We start from the raw sequence: 14,876 nt of genomic DNA, 5'->3' as shown, positions 1-14,876 counted from the left end.
TAACTAATTGATATAATCCACAATAGAAGCTTTATGTACCTCTGTTTGATTGAACTAGCAGAAATGGGCTAAATATGGAAGAACTGTTCTACAATACAAATCTTTTTAACACTGTTAACATTTTATGTTAAAGTACGTATCACTGTATTTGTTCTTCACTCCAAAGAACAGTGATTATTGAAGTCCTTGGTAACAACAGAAATTTGTCATGCTTTCTGCAGCTTCTGTATGGTGCGCTTGTCAAAGAATGATAAAAACTAGAGTTGGGGGAAGGGAAAGACATTTTCTGTGGTTCTAACTACCTGCTGGTGGAAGAGCAGAGGCTTTACGAGCTGTGAAACACTCATGAAACTCCAGGTTGCATCAGAGAAAACTCTACACACCTTAAAGCTAAAGGATGGGTGATTATAAGTTGTGTGAGGGAGGAGTAGGAGGAGCCAGAAGATATTGGGACATCCTGGACAGTGTTTCCAGTCTACTTGGTTTCCTTCTGTACCTGTCAACCAAGTTTACAGAATTAATTCTCTTGAACATTTGGAGAAGGGATTACAGCTGAAAAACATAGGAAAGGGTTTTTAAACCCACAAATCCTTCTCTGACTTTAGACGTAGTTGTTATCGTGCCAAGAAAAAGTAAATGTGCATGTTGGACCATGTCAGAAATCTTAAGAGCATGGATTGTTTCACACAGAGTGGAGATGTGGCTTCTGATTCTGGTGGCGTATTTCTTTCAAAGCAATGTGAATTCGGGACATATGCCAACTAAAGCTGTGGACCCAGAAGCTTTCATGAATGTTGTAAGTCAGTATTTTCCATACTATTTGGGGGGAAAGAAGTGCCTTACATGTTAATGTTTTCATATATGTTTTATTTGCATTAGGTATTATATTTATACATAGTTGTGATGTTTAGAAAAGTGTAATGAGGAAGCAATTTACTTTACTAGAAAGAATGCTAAACTAGCTGTTAGGTGACCTGGACACCTCAAACAAATTCGGTAACCTTGGAAACATGATGTAATCCTTTTGTACTTCAATGCGTTTTCTTCTTGAGCACTTGAACTCACTGTATGAGCAGAAAAACAGTTGAAAAACTTTTAGCCCCAGATGATGATTATTTCCATTTTTGCCTGTGCTTGTTGCTTTTTCTTCAATGTTGTGAAGATGTCAATCTCACTTCTTGCTATTAGATCATCCACAAATAACTATCATCCTATACCTTCCAATCTATATTTTTCATGGTGTTTCAGACTAGTAACTGTTGATTCATAGTTAAAGAACCCTGAGCGGGACTAGAAAGACACTTTTTTTTTTTTAGATTTTTTTTTTATTATATTGTTGACAATCTTTACATAGTTAATTACGGTAAAAAAAAAAAAGGTTCAGGGGCTATAGGAAAGTGGGTAAGACTATTATGTCCATATTGTTTGCTTCTTGTACCTGAGGTAAAGGGGGATATTGAGCGAGAAGCCCCACCCAGTTTCCCACCCACCCCACGTCCCAGATGTGGGGCATGCTCTGAGATACTTGCTCAAGTGGTTTTAATAGTCCACCAGTTATGAATTGCTGCCAGTTTTGCCACTCCCAGCTCGATGAAGTTGTTGAAGAATCCACTGATTGACATAGTCCATCATAGAGTCTTCATTTGCCTAGTATTTCGCTGCCAACATATAGCTGAGGTGGTTGACTGACTTGTTCTTTCTTCTGTCTTAGAAAGACACTCTTAATAGTAAAATGAAGGCATGATGCTATGCCTCGGTAGGTATCCTTGAGAATGGTGTATTCCAGAAAAGGATATTATTTTCAAATTCTAAATTAGGTTATAGTAACGACCATCACATGGTAGCACTTGTACCAAAGTAGTGATTTTGATAAAAGATGAAAATAATCTATTTAATTTTGTTTCATTTCATTTAGTTTCATTTCTTCATGTTTTGTACCCTAGGCAGTGGATAGGATCACTCAACATTTTCCAACCAAGGAACTGGAATTAAAGAGGTCAAGCAAGTTAAACAATGCCACACCATTGGTACACAGTGGAGTTACAATTTAAATTCAGGTCTGCTTACATACACACTGTGTATAATTATAAGTATGAGGCAGTAAAATCTGACAGAGAAGGAAGAGAGACAAACTCCACAAAAGTAAGACAATGTGTGTACTGTCCACGTTCCATAGACTGAGTTTCTCACAGAAAGGAGAACTTCAACACTCACGCATACAGATTTTCACAGAAACTCCCTTGTATAGGTCTAAAAATTCTTATAAGCCATTAAAAAACATTTTGTACCTGCATAGTATTAAAAAAGCAGCATTCCTTTGACCATTTCATTTATTGACTGTCTTTGATGGTTTCTCCAGACAGCTATCTCATTGATGTTGATACTTGGGAACTATTCTCCTGATCTTGAAAATGTCCCACACTCATCGCTATGTTTTTTTTTTTTTTAATTTGTTTTGGTGAGGGAATCACTTTATCTGTAGACAGATAGAAAGAAAATTTCCCAGGTCCCATGCACTGGGAATTCCTAACACTACACTTTCGGGATTTCAGGAACCCAAACACTAAGTCCCATAGAATTGGATTCTGCTGTTGAGCAATTAAGCATGGAAAGCCAAAATAAAATAGAAAATTCATGTAACTAGTGGTGTAAATTCAGTAACATGGTAATAAAACTGGCTCAGAGTCTGAATTTGTTTTACTGTATGTACTGACAAATATTAATTATGCTCTAGCCCATACTTTGATATATAACTGGATTCATGGATTTTTACTATCAAGTATTTATTGAGCACCTACAAAACCCGATACTGTGCTGTGCACTGATATTACAGGAAGAGCTAAAAATATCAAAGACCATGATTTCATGGAGCTTAAAGGTAGGCACTCATTACTTCATGCAAGAGTAATTAGATTTGAAATAAGACAGCATAAAATAATGAAAACTAATTCACTTAAGAAGGTTTTTCTGAAGTCTACAAAATGAATCGGAGTTACTTACGGAAAGAGCAAATAGGTCAGTATATGGAATAGCACAAGTAGCTAAGAACGTACCATTTTCAAAAGGCAAAAAAGATTATATGAAGGAACTTTAAACTTTTGTGGGAAATAGAATTAAAAGATAAGTTTATTTTGGTAGATTTTTGTAGTTTTCCTCAAATTTATTTAAGGATATTTACCCTAGAAAATGACAATAATCACTGCTCTTCAGTCTGTGGCTTGGAGAATGCATGATTCCACGACTGTCGTAAGTTATCCTGGAACAGGCACCCCACTGGTTGCATTACAACCACTTGATCTCTAGCTTGAAACAGGGTGCAGGAATTTATATGCTTACACGACATGGATGATCCTGATGCATACTCAGTTTTCAAAATAACCTTTCTGGTTTGAGGCTCTCAAATATTCCATCAGGATCTCCTGAAGAGTTTGTTGAATCACAAATTGTTGGTTTGTATTCACATCTTCTGATTCAGCAGGTTTGCCAAGACAATGATGATATTCACCTCTTACAAATACCCAAATAATACTAATTATTTGACCCCAGGGCCCAAACTTGGAGAATCATGGTTGTTGTTCAGATTCCATATTTAAAATTATGGAAGTGAGCTCTGGAGACATTCACTGATTTTTTTCTAAGGTAGCATGATTAGCTAATGAAAATCAAGAAATTTCTTGTCTATAGTCTCCAGAAATCTATGCTTACTTCTGGATCAATGAAAATACAGACTTTTAGAACTGAATGCAAAGGAAATTTTATGTTTTTATTTTTTCCATAGAGTGAGATCATCCAACATAAAGGGTATCCCTGTGAGGAGTACGAAGTCACAACTGAAGATGGATATATCCTTTCTGTCAACAGAATCCCTCAAGGTTTACTGCAAGCAAAGAAGGCAGGTATGTTAATCTCACGTCATGCCAATATGGCAATTTTCCCTGTTGTTATATCTCCACTGTGGCTTGACTATGCAGGACAGACCTATGTATTTAGTATACACTGGATTCCACTTATCATGTCAAAGGATGCTGCCAGTTCTACAAAGTCTACATCAGTATGGTCCTAAACCACCCCACAGCCTTCTTCATCTCAAGTCAACATAAGTGCTTGATTTTCATAAAATAATGCCCATTTCTTGGCTCTTTCTAACATTTAAGACATTACCCTAAACCCTTCCAACATAAATCCTCCAGAACATTCAGTTACTAGTTTTGGGGTGAACTACACCAATCACTTGTCCTGAAGAATGCAAACTCAAGTATAGTACCTGGTGCCCATCCCTGCACACCCCAACATTCAAGATTTAAGATGTTAAATCTTTTTGTTTAAGATTTATTTATTCTTATTGGAAACTCAGGTATACAGAGAGGAGGAGAGACAGAGAGGAAGATCTTCCATCCTTCTGTCCGCTGATTCACTCCCCAAGCGGCCACAAAAGCCAGAGCTGCGCTGATCCAAAGCCAGGAGCCAAGAGCCTCTACCGGGTCTCCCTCGTGGGTGCAAGGTCCCAAGGCTTTGGTCCGTCCTCAACTGCTTTCCCAGGCCACAAGCAGGGAGCTGGATGGGAAGCGGGACTGCCAGGATTAGAACCCGCACCCCTGCTGGGAAATCCCAGTAAATTCAAAGTGAGGACCTTAGCCATTAGACTATCTTGCCCAGACCCCTAAGATGTTAATTCTTTAAGAATCAGAGTCTATTTGTACATTTTAAAAATCCGTTTGTACATGTTTGCTTGATTTGTATAATTCTACCTTTTGCATATGAAACTTTTCAGCTATTTCTGTTGTTTCAAAAATTAATCTTGATTACTAACTAAAATTGTGTCCATCTTCTATTTGAGTGTGTTCCTTTTACTTTTTCAGTTCTGTTTAGCCACTACATTATCTGCCATGTGTACACACACCATCATTTCCTGTGTTCTTTTTATATTCTGGGTGAAAGGTTGAATACTTTTACTTGCATCAATCTTGTTTAATTTTTACAATAACACCAAAAAAAAAAAAACCTGCCACTCACAGAGGTTAAATAGCTTACTTGCCATCTCCACGAAAACTGTGTTAGTTCTAGATAGTATGTTGCACTTGGATTAGATTCTACCCACCATTACATCCCATGTTCTTTTTTCTTTTTCTTTTCTTTTTTATTATAAAGTCAGATATACAGAAAGGAGCAAAGACAGAGAAAAATCTTACAACCATTGATTCAGGATTCTGTTTTATTTCACACTGTATTCCTATAGCTTTTTGGTTGTAAGGTCTTTTACCCTTTTTTACACATCTATGACTTATATTTCCATAATGTCTCCAACTTAGTGCCTCTCAACTTACCCTTCTCCACTTGAACCACTATCTTCATCAGATATTTAATGCAACTTTCCTTGGTTGTTACTTATTCAAAATAGCAGCACTAGCCTTTTTCATCTAATTGGTACAAAATACTTCCCTCTTGTGGCTGGTATTGTTCCTGCAGCTCCCATTGCCTTCAAGAAAGTGATTCTTAAATCATTCAATCGATAGCATTCATTACTATTATGACTTATTTTGATGTTCAGATTTGCTTGTGTTTGAACAATTAGAATGTATTCAATCTGGCTGCGAGTTCTTTTAACATGAAGGCCATTTATATAGTCACAAATCTTAATTGTAAATCATAGATATTCATCCATCTTAATCGTAATACTATGTCATCTCCTGGAGCACTTCCAATATTTCATGAGAAAACCAGAAAAACAACAATAATAATGTAATAATGTAATAATAATTACATACACACATAAAAACTAGTAAAGTTGGGCCCAGGGTGGTGGCCTACCGGCTAAAGTCCTTGCTTTGAACGTGCCGGGGTCCCATAAGGGCTCTACTTCCCATCCAGCTCCCTGCTTGTGGCCTGCGGAGGCAGTAGAGGATGGCCCAAAGCTTTGGGACCCTTCACCCGTGTGGGAGACCCGGAAGGAAGTTCCTGGCTCCTGGCTTCGGATCGGCCCAGCACTGGCCGTTGCGGTCGCTTGGGGAGTGAATCATCGGACGGAAGATCTTCCTCTCTGTCTCTCCTCCTCTCTGTACATCTGACTTTACAATAAGAATAAATAAATCTTTTTTTAAAAAGTAAAGTTGAATTTCATTGAGTGTTTCTTTGCTAGGCATTTTATCATCTATTTCTTAAAATCTATCTTGGTAAGCAGAGCAAAAATGCCATTTTACTTCTGAGGAAATTCTTGCGTTAAAAGATTAAACAACCAGCCACAATAATTAAGCTATCAAGCATCTTAATGGAGATCTGATCATAGGTTTGTTTGACTGGAATGCCTCTGCACATTAAGAGATAATAAGAAAGGTAGAGAACATTTTTACATAGTTGGAATGTTATCAATTTTGCAGGTGCCAGGCCTGTGGTATTACTGCAGCATGGCCTACTTGGAGATGCTAGCAATTGGATCTCCAACCTACCCAACAACAGCCTGGGCTTCATTCTGGCAGATGCTGGCTTTGATGTGTGGATGGGGAACAGCAGGGGAAATACATGGTCTCGGAAGCACAAGACACTCTCCATAGACCAAGATGAGTTCTGGGCTTTCAGGTATATGAAATCTGGAGAAGAGAGGTTGAAATGGAATCTCTTTGAGAGAATTGAGTAAATAATTGTGATTTATGAGTAATTCAGTTAGGTCATATCATCAATATTCTGACAGTTTCCTTTGGTTTTTTAAATAATTACATTTTGGGGGAAGGAATAAGGGATGTTGGGTTCCCCATACAGAAGCTTGGGTCTGGAAAGTGAGATGAGAATGGGGGGTGGTTTTGGGTGACTGGTATTAGAATTCAAAAAGGGTATTCCACTAACCTGTAGGTGGGTATCCTGGAGCTAACTCTTTCATGAGTGATAAGGGCTAGTACCCCCAGAGGAGATGAGATCGGGCAGCACTAAATCAAATTAAATGATTAAGCTTTGGGGACCTTCAACTGGACACATGGTGGTCTCAGAAAAAATATTTTTGGTATTTTAAATTACCAATGACATTAAACCTGTTTTTATATCCATAACAGAAGAGTACCTGCAGTACTCTTTGTGCTTTTGCTGTAAATGAATCTTATGGACTTGTAGTTTTGCTGGTAACAGTGTAACAGGGCCTTTCCACCAGGAGGTGGGTCATGTGCTCAATCAATACTGAAGATGACTATCACTCTGAGGTAACATCTGCAGAAACTACCATTTGCTGAAAGCCTGTGAGCCCTCAGACCCCCGTGAGCATTACGGGGTGGGAACAAGTTTGCTCTGAGTGATGTGAGGGGTACAGAAGCACACTATCAGGATTGACTCAGGCATTGATTATAGGTAAATCCTCAGGGTGGTTTTGTCTGTTCTTGATTATAATTGTTCATTAACTTTCTCTTTTCCCTTTGTAGTTATGATGAGATGGCTAGGTTTGACCTTCCTGCAGTGATAAACTTTATTTTACAGAAAACGGGCCAGGAAAATATCTATTATATTGGCTATTCACAGGGAACCACCATGGGTAGGTTCACAGGAAAGCAGGTTTGTATATTCAGAAGAAACACAAGTTTATGCCTAAGAACATTCATGTCACATTACTCTCTGATCAGGCCCTTTCCTTTTCCCTGTTGGGGCTACAGGAAACAGGAACTGGATTGAGAGAAGCATGGGGTATGGTAGAAAGAGCAAGAGCCTTGCCTTGACCTATGCAGTACACAAGATAATTATTCCTGTGGAATTATTTACCTCCCTTGTCTCAGTTTCCTCATCTTCAACATGGGCATCATAATGCCCTCTTAGAAGTGGTGCAGGTGTTTGGTCTAACCCGTATGATGATGTATGTGAGCTCTACAATGGTAGAAATCCGAACAGAGTTTTAAGAGCAGTTCCCAGCACAAAGTATGAATGAATGCAAGTTTAGTGTCTGCCTCATGACAAGTGATCAACAAATAGCACTATCATACAAAAAAGATCTGATATAAATATCGCTCAGTTCTTCCTCTTTACATTCTAACAGCAGTGTCTGGAATTATATGCTGAAGTCCTTTTGCTTTTGATGAATTTGTGAGAGATCTTAACGCATGGTCCCTGCAGAATACAGAGCACTTTCATGGGGAGGTGAGAGTGTAGACCATGGCTTTCCTGGCCCTGTATCAGACCAAAATCATTAGAAAAAAAAAAGGTGCTTGATTTAGATTGGGATGAAGGAAGGTCATGAGAGACACAGAGTGTACCATGAGAAGATAGCTCTCCAGGATTGAGAAGAGCTTCTTATGTTTTCTAGAGTCCAGCTTTAGCTAATTCAAAGAACTTTTTTTTTCATTTACTCAACACACAAACTGCCCAGCCAATTTGGTCTTAGTTACTGACTTTCAGGTAATCTGAGTCTGCAGAAGTCGACAATGATGACTAGAGGCTATCCTCAAACTGAGTTAATGGTTTGTTAGCTTTTCATCTCCAGGAAGAATGGCCACGTGCCTGAACTAACTGAGGTTTAGGTTCTATCCTCAAGGAAGTAAGGAAAAGAGTATTCATTCTGAGAAATTTCAAGAGAAAAGAAAGTCATAATTTTAACAAGAAAACTCCTATTTGCGTAAGATCTTCTAATGAAGCTTCCTGTGTTCAAAGTTGATAGTCTTCTGCAAGTTACACGCTGCTAGCAAACACACTGGAGATGCAAAGCACACATGCTTAGCAAACACTCAATTATATATGGCCTGGAACCACTGACTTCTGTTTTGCAGCAAGCTCATGTAGATTACCATATGAAACTAGCCTCCCCAACTCATTGGAGCCACTTGGGTAAGATTCATTTCCTATGGAACTTTCCCAACAGTCACAATCCCATTATGTGAAAAATAAAACTGAGTTATGAATCAGGAACTCCAGGTACTGAAGGACTGTTGGAACTAAGGGTCAGTTTAGCTGGCTTATTTTTATGCATTTTTTTCTAGAGAATAAATGAAGTTTAATGTCTACATTTTCATTTCCTTATTTTTTCAATAATATTAGCAAATTCTAGTCAAACTCTCACTTTACCTTTTACAGATAGTTACAGTGTTATATGGCTGTCCAACTCTAATGATATTCAGAGGCCCTTTAAAATATTTTGTCTCTCCTCAAACCATTTCATCAGAGATGAAAACTAAACTGTTAACAATGAGGCTAGATAGTATTTCAGAGGAGGGAAAAGGCAAAACAAAACAAACAAACAAAAGCAAAAAATCCAGTAGGATTCTTGGATTCTTCTGTTGATAAACCATGGAGCTGGTAATAGGGAGTACCTGCAGTACTCTTTGTGCTAGAAGTAATGGGAAAATGATCTAGAGTTTTCAGATCTTGACATTTGAGGGAATTTGTATTATGTTTGGAATCAAGATGGACCTAGCTTCATATATTACTAGCTCAGTCCTACAGTGCAATAATTGGGAGGACAAGCGGACACAAATCATCTTGAGGCCCAACTTTGCATGTGGCTACCAAACTAATCAAAGGCAGGAAAGGCGCCTTCTCAGAACCCACTCATCTCTAGGGAACTCAACCAAGACTGTGTAATTCCAGTTTTCTCTGCTTAACTCTCCTCTCCACCCATGAAACTGCAAATGTTAGACTAGGTAAAAAGCACACACACTCCTGTGAAACAGGCATACAATGTTTCAAAGCTAATGGCCACACCTTTGTGCAACAGACGTTTTCTCTACTATGTCCTACATACATCACCTGCAAAGAGTGACATTTCAAGAAATACTTTAGGTATACACATTAGGTGCACCCTTGTCTAACCAAGGTCTCATATCAAATGTGCAACAGAAATTTAAAAAAAAGTTCATTAGACAATCTGCCTGCTAAACTATTACAGTTTGGGTTCTTCAAGAGTTGGGAGTCAAGAAACAACAAAAGCCTTGTTATCTCAACAAACTTACTATCAAACTAGACAATTTCCTTAATTTTGAGGTTTTTTTTTTCACTAAAAAGTGGATTCCTATCTTTTTAATGTACGATATTCTTGAAAGGATTCCAGCAAAGTATCCAGCAGGCAATTATTTCTCAACATATTTTTCTCTAAAGTCAGCATTATTTCATCCAATGATTTAGTTCAATGAGTATCTACTACTTAAAAGCAAATGGCTGCGGAAACAATGGTCTTACCCACTTTCCTGTAGCCCTAGACCCTTTGTGCCCTAATCAATTATGTAAAGATTATTAAAATAAAATAATAATTTTAAAAAAGCAAATGGCTAGGTTTCATAGGAAACACAGAACAGTTTTTCACCATTGCCCCTCCATCAAATTTTACAGGAGAACTAAGACATAATCACACATAGTTATTGAATAATCTTGGTAACAGTTAATTGCACGATTTACAAGTTCTCGTATATTCAATATCCATATTGACATATTTCTTCTCTTGTAGGATTTATTGCATTCTCCACTATGCCAGAGCTGGCTAAGAAAATAAAAATGTATTTTGCTTTAGCACCCATAGCCACTGTCAAATATTCAAAAAGCCCTGGGACCAAATTTTTGTTGCTGCCAGATATGATGATCAAGGTATGGGGTCCCTCAGATCATTCTCTGCATATATAGAAGAGTCTTCCAGGTCTATATCCTAAACATACACTTATAAATGAGTCACTTTTATTTTCTGCCTATCATGTCATGTCTGTCATTTCACCTTGTATTTTACAGGGATTGTTTGGTAAAAAAGAATTTCTGTATCAGACCAGGTTTCTCAGGCAACTTGTTATTTACCTCTGTGGTCAGATGATTCTTGACCAGATTTGTAGCAATATCATCCTACTTCTGGGAGGATTCAACACCAATAACATGAACATGGTAAGTGGGAATCTACTGATTCCTCAAGACTCTAAAGCAAAGCCAAGGATTATGAATGCCACCCCTTACAGCTATGCTGATATCAGTGAAATAGAGAAATGATGTACTCCCTGGTTTCAAAATGGTAAGGAAATGAGTGAATGAGCATGAGGCGAGGTTAATATTATGGCACTAAATGTCACAGCTTACACGAGGGTACTTGAAAACATTTGTGGAAAAATGGAATTAAAACAAAAACTTGAAGTCCATACATAGCTGATTCATAAGACTCATTTTCCACAGATGTTTTAGAAACTCCTGTATTCGTGGCAGTGAAGAAAATAAAATAGATCTGAAATCAGATTTTTAAAGAGGTTTAAAAAAAGTGACCAGAACATGGCTGTCAACAAAGACTATTATGCATGTGTCTTTAATCCCTTGTATACACAAGCCCTGCAGGTTTGAAGTTTAAGTTCCTTGACGAAATCTCTTGGGAGCTTCAACTGGGCTCAGACTTAACTGACAGCTGAGGTGACTTAAGTGAGTTCCGAGAAAACCACTCCATCGGGAATGGAGTTTAAAATGCAGAGTGATTTGGGGTTCCATTCTTGGAATGATACCTAAAGAATGGGAGGAAACAGGTTTTGGGAAATGTAAAATTCAACTTGTGATGCAGTCTCAGTAGGAACCTCAGTCGAACCTACAAAAATGTGTGAGGATAGGCTGTCCTTCAGAGTTGTTTCAAGTTGGGAGGGTGAAAGAAGATGATCTTTCTATCCCCACATCAACTAACCACTTCATGCAGACCACATCACCAAGAGGGCAGGCATTAGGTGAGATCTTTCCGCAGCTGGGACAAACCCTACAGAAGGCTGACAGAGGAGGGTAGTCGGCCGGCCAGCATCACTCTCAGCAGCTAGGGTAATGTACCACTCATTTCTGAAGACTTTTTCCTTCCTTTTTCAGTCAATAATTTTATTTATAGGCACGATCTGATAACCATTTACTATGTGACAGGCTGCTGTTCCTTATAACAAGTAGATGAGATAACAATGCTCATACCCCCACTTTACATTTTAGTTCACTGAGAGTTGGTGGAATAAACAGTCCAAAATCATCTAAAAATTACACAGTAGTTCTAGGATTTTAATACAGACCCATCTCTAGAACCCATCTTAGTAAGCTTTTTTAAAAGAAGTAGTCAGATCTTCAACGAGAAGCTATTCTAAAACATAGGGTGATATTTAGTGTTATTTACTTGTACATTAACATTTCATTAAAAATTTCTGATAATTTAGTAATGGTCCATTTTCTTAGTCTGCCACCCTGGAGATTTGGCCTTGATAAGGTGCACATATTATGAGCTTTCCCAAAAAACCACTCGTACTTTGTTACAGAGTCGAGCAAATGTGTATGTTGCCCATTCTCCTGCTGGAACATCTGTACAGAATATTCTTCACTGGAGCCAGGTAAGCATGAAGCAGTGTTGGTGAAAGACATGTACATTTTGCTAAAATACAAAAGGATACTCTTTGGCAAACCAAGAGTTCGTTTGCATCTATGCTAAAACTAAATATAATCTGGTGAATGCTGTTTCAACTGAATTTAATCTAGCTCATTGAAACTTCTCAGGAATTGAGAGGAAGGGACTTCTTAAATGTGTGCATTAAGACAGTCCCAATCCGTCACTGGTCACCTGAGGGGGGTTGGCAGGAGGAGACAGTATTTCAACAACCTACTCTAGTTTTTTCAGCAGCCTGATCAAGTGGAAACCAGAATGCTAGGGTAGGCCTAATTGGCCAAAGGGATTTCCACAGCAGTTCTTTATGCCAGCAGTCTTAGGAGAAAAAAGGCATACGTAGGGTGATGGCTGTAGAGAGACTGAGATTGTATGATCAAAACTAAAGGATTCTTAGTTGGATTAAACTTTGATCTCCAATACCAAGTATCTTCATATTGAACAATTTCAGAGGTGCTCTCCTTTTATAATCTTTTAATTGTACCAAATAGGTGAACTTCCTGGAGTTGATGATGTGGTAGAAAATTATTTCGGTGATCTTTCTCCTTCAATGACCCCCATCCTTACTTTTCTACCATTTTAAATATCATCCCAAGATGAAACAGAAGCTTCAATAGTTTTTCTCTCTGCACCCCTCACAAGGGCAGACCTGATGAGCATGTCTACCACCAACACTCTTAATTAGGTACATCTTTGACTATCTCATAGATGTTTGCTTCCTTTTAGGCAGTGAGTTCTGGAGAACTCCGGGCATTTGACTGGGGAAGTGAGACCAAGAATCTGGAGAAAGGCAACCAGGTGAGAAGCTCAACTATCAACTGCTGAGAATATATTCTTCGGAAATGTCTGAGAAACACACATTCTAGAGTGAAAAAACATGAGTGATCAAGCAGAAAGTGATAATTCAGATTAAAGTCTCTTTGAAAATGGGAGCTTCATAGCTTAGTTAAGAGGTTTCTCTGCTTCTATGACGGAGTAGGGGGCTTTTGTTCCCCTAGCTGACACTGCTCTGTGAACAGGCACCAGCTTCTCAGAAGCAAAACAGGCAAGATTCCATCTGGGGAAGCCAGTGGTCCACGGTGCATTTCAGAAGGATCCTTTTAGTATTAAAAGAAACAAAGGGAGACGGTGGAGAGGCAGTTGTTTCACAGTGCCATATAAAGGACAGGGGATAGTGGATGAGGATGACTGTGCCAGTCTTGCTTCTGCACTATAAACTTGAGTGAGTTGGCGGCACTGATTCTCCAGGCCTCAGATTATATCCATAAAACTTAAAAATGATTGGATCATGTGATTATTGAGAGATTTTTCCCCTGACCACACATTCAGGTAGTCTGTGATTTCTAAGTTGCAGAAAAATAATACGTAATAAAGTTAGAAGTGTATAGAATGGGAAATGGACAAGTATCCTCTTTTGGACAAGTACACTCTTTTGAGTGTAAAATTTTTATTGAATATTATTAATTAGCACATATGTGAGTAAATAACCACTGACCATATCAACAAAACGAGAGGGAGTGGACTAGATGCAGCCTAATTGTCTTTAAAGAGTATTCCATAAGTCTTAACATCCACTCCTGCACGTAATTCTAGATATAAAATGCTAGGAAATAGGACACATTATACAACAACCTTGCAGATTAAATTCAATTGTTGCTGTCAGCTAATTCTATATATAGGTAGTTCTACTTCTATATCCATCAAAATCCTTATCTTTATTTGCCCATTATGAGCTTATAATGCCCATTATGAGTTTGGAAGTCCAACAATTACCCAGAACTAAAAGCTGTTCTATTTCTCCAGCCAACTCCTATTCGATACAAAGTCAGCGATATGACGGTCCCTACAGCAATGTGGACAGGTGGTCAGGATTGGCTCTCAAACCCAGAGGATGTGAAAACACTGCTCTCGGAAGTAACCAACCTCATCTACCACAAGAACATCCCTGAATGGGCTCACATAGACTTTATCTGGGGGTTGGATGCTCCTGACAGGATGTACAATGAAATCATAGATCTGATGCTGCAGGAAGAAAGCAACCTTTCCCAGGGAACATGCAAGGTCACACCGTGAAACAACCTGATGCTGACAAGTCTTCAGCATAACCTCAGGGTAGACAGGACCAGGGTCATAATTAGAAGATTGCAAGGAGGATTTCTAACACTGGAAGCCCACCACGCTGCTGAAAAAGAGGACAGAAGTATTTCTTCAAATTTCTGCATTTGGGACTCAACCAACATTTACCTCATTGGTGTGGAAGCATTCAATGGATGAACACAGATGCCTTGTGCTATGTTATAGTCCACCATCTTGAAGAGATTTTACCTGGTAGCCAGAAAGTATGTAGAGATTCTCTATGTTGTTCACATAAACTTCCATGTTTGTAGCAATAAAATAAAATGACAAATTGGCACAGACTGCAAGATCTTGAATCTCTGGGTTGTTGCTGACTTTGACAACAAACTAGATATTACTTGTTGCCATACAGATGTAATTTTATGTCAGGAAACCAAGCTGCTTTAAACATAGCCATAAAAAGCAATGTGTATTACGG

General features: G+C 38.5%; 1 protein-coding gene across 1 annotated transcript; it reads left to right on the top strand.

Moving 5' to 3' along the window:
- The first annotated feature begins 475 nt into the window (after positions 1 to 475).
- Positions 476 to 14,431, top strand: LIPM (lipase family member M). Its single transcript, XM_004583378.2, has 9 exons — positions 476 to 796; positions 3,779 to 3,896; positions 6,375 to 6,573; positions 7,401 to 7,510; positions 10,403 to 10,539; positions 10,678 to 10,824; positions 12,201 to 12,272; positions 13,049 to 13,120; positions 14,126 to 14,431. Exons 1-9 carry the CDS (start codon positions 653 to 655, stop codon positions 14,393 to 14,395), a joined length of 1,269 nt encoding a protein of 422 aa, XP_004583435.1. The 5' UTR covers positions 476 to 652; the 3' UTR covers positions 14,396 to 14,431.
- The last annotated feature ends 445 nt before the right edge of the window (positions 14,432 to 14,876 follow it).

The sequence above is a fragment of the Ochotona princeps genome, chromosome 13 (assembly GCF_030435755.1).
Source record: "Ochotona princeps isolate mOchPri1 chromosome 13, mOchPri1.hap1, whole genome shotgun sequence".
Classification (NCBI taxonomy): domain Eukaryota; kingdom Metazoa; phylum Chordata; class Mammalia; order Lagomorpha; family Ochotonidae; genus Ochotona; species Ochotona princeps.
The sequence above is the reverse complement of the archived record's forward strand: the minus strand, read 5'-3'. Positions and strand labels throughout refer to the sequence as shown.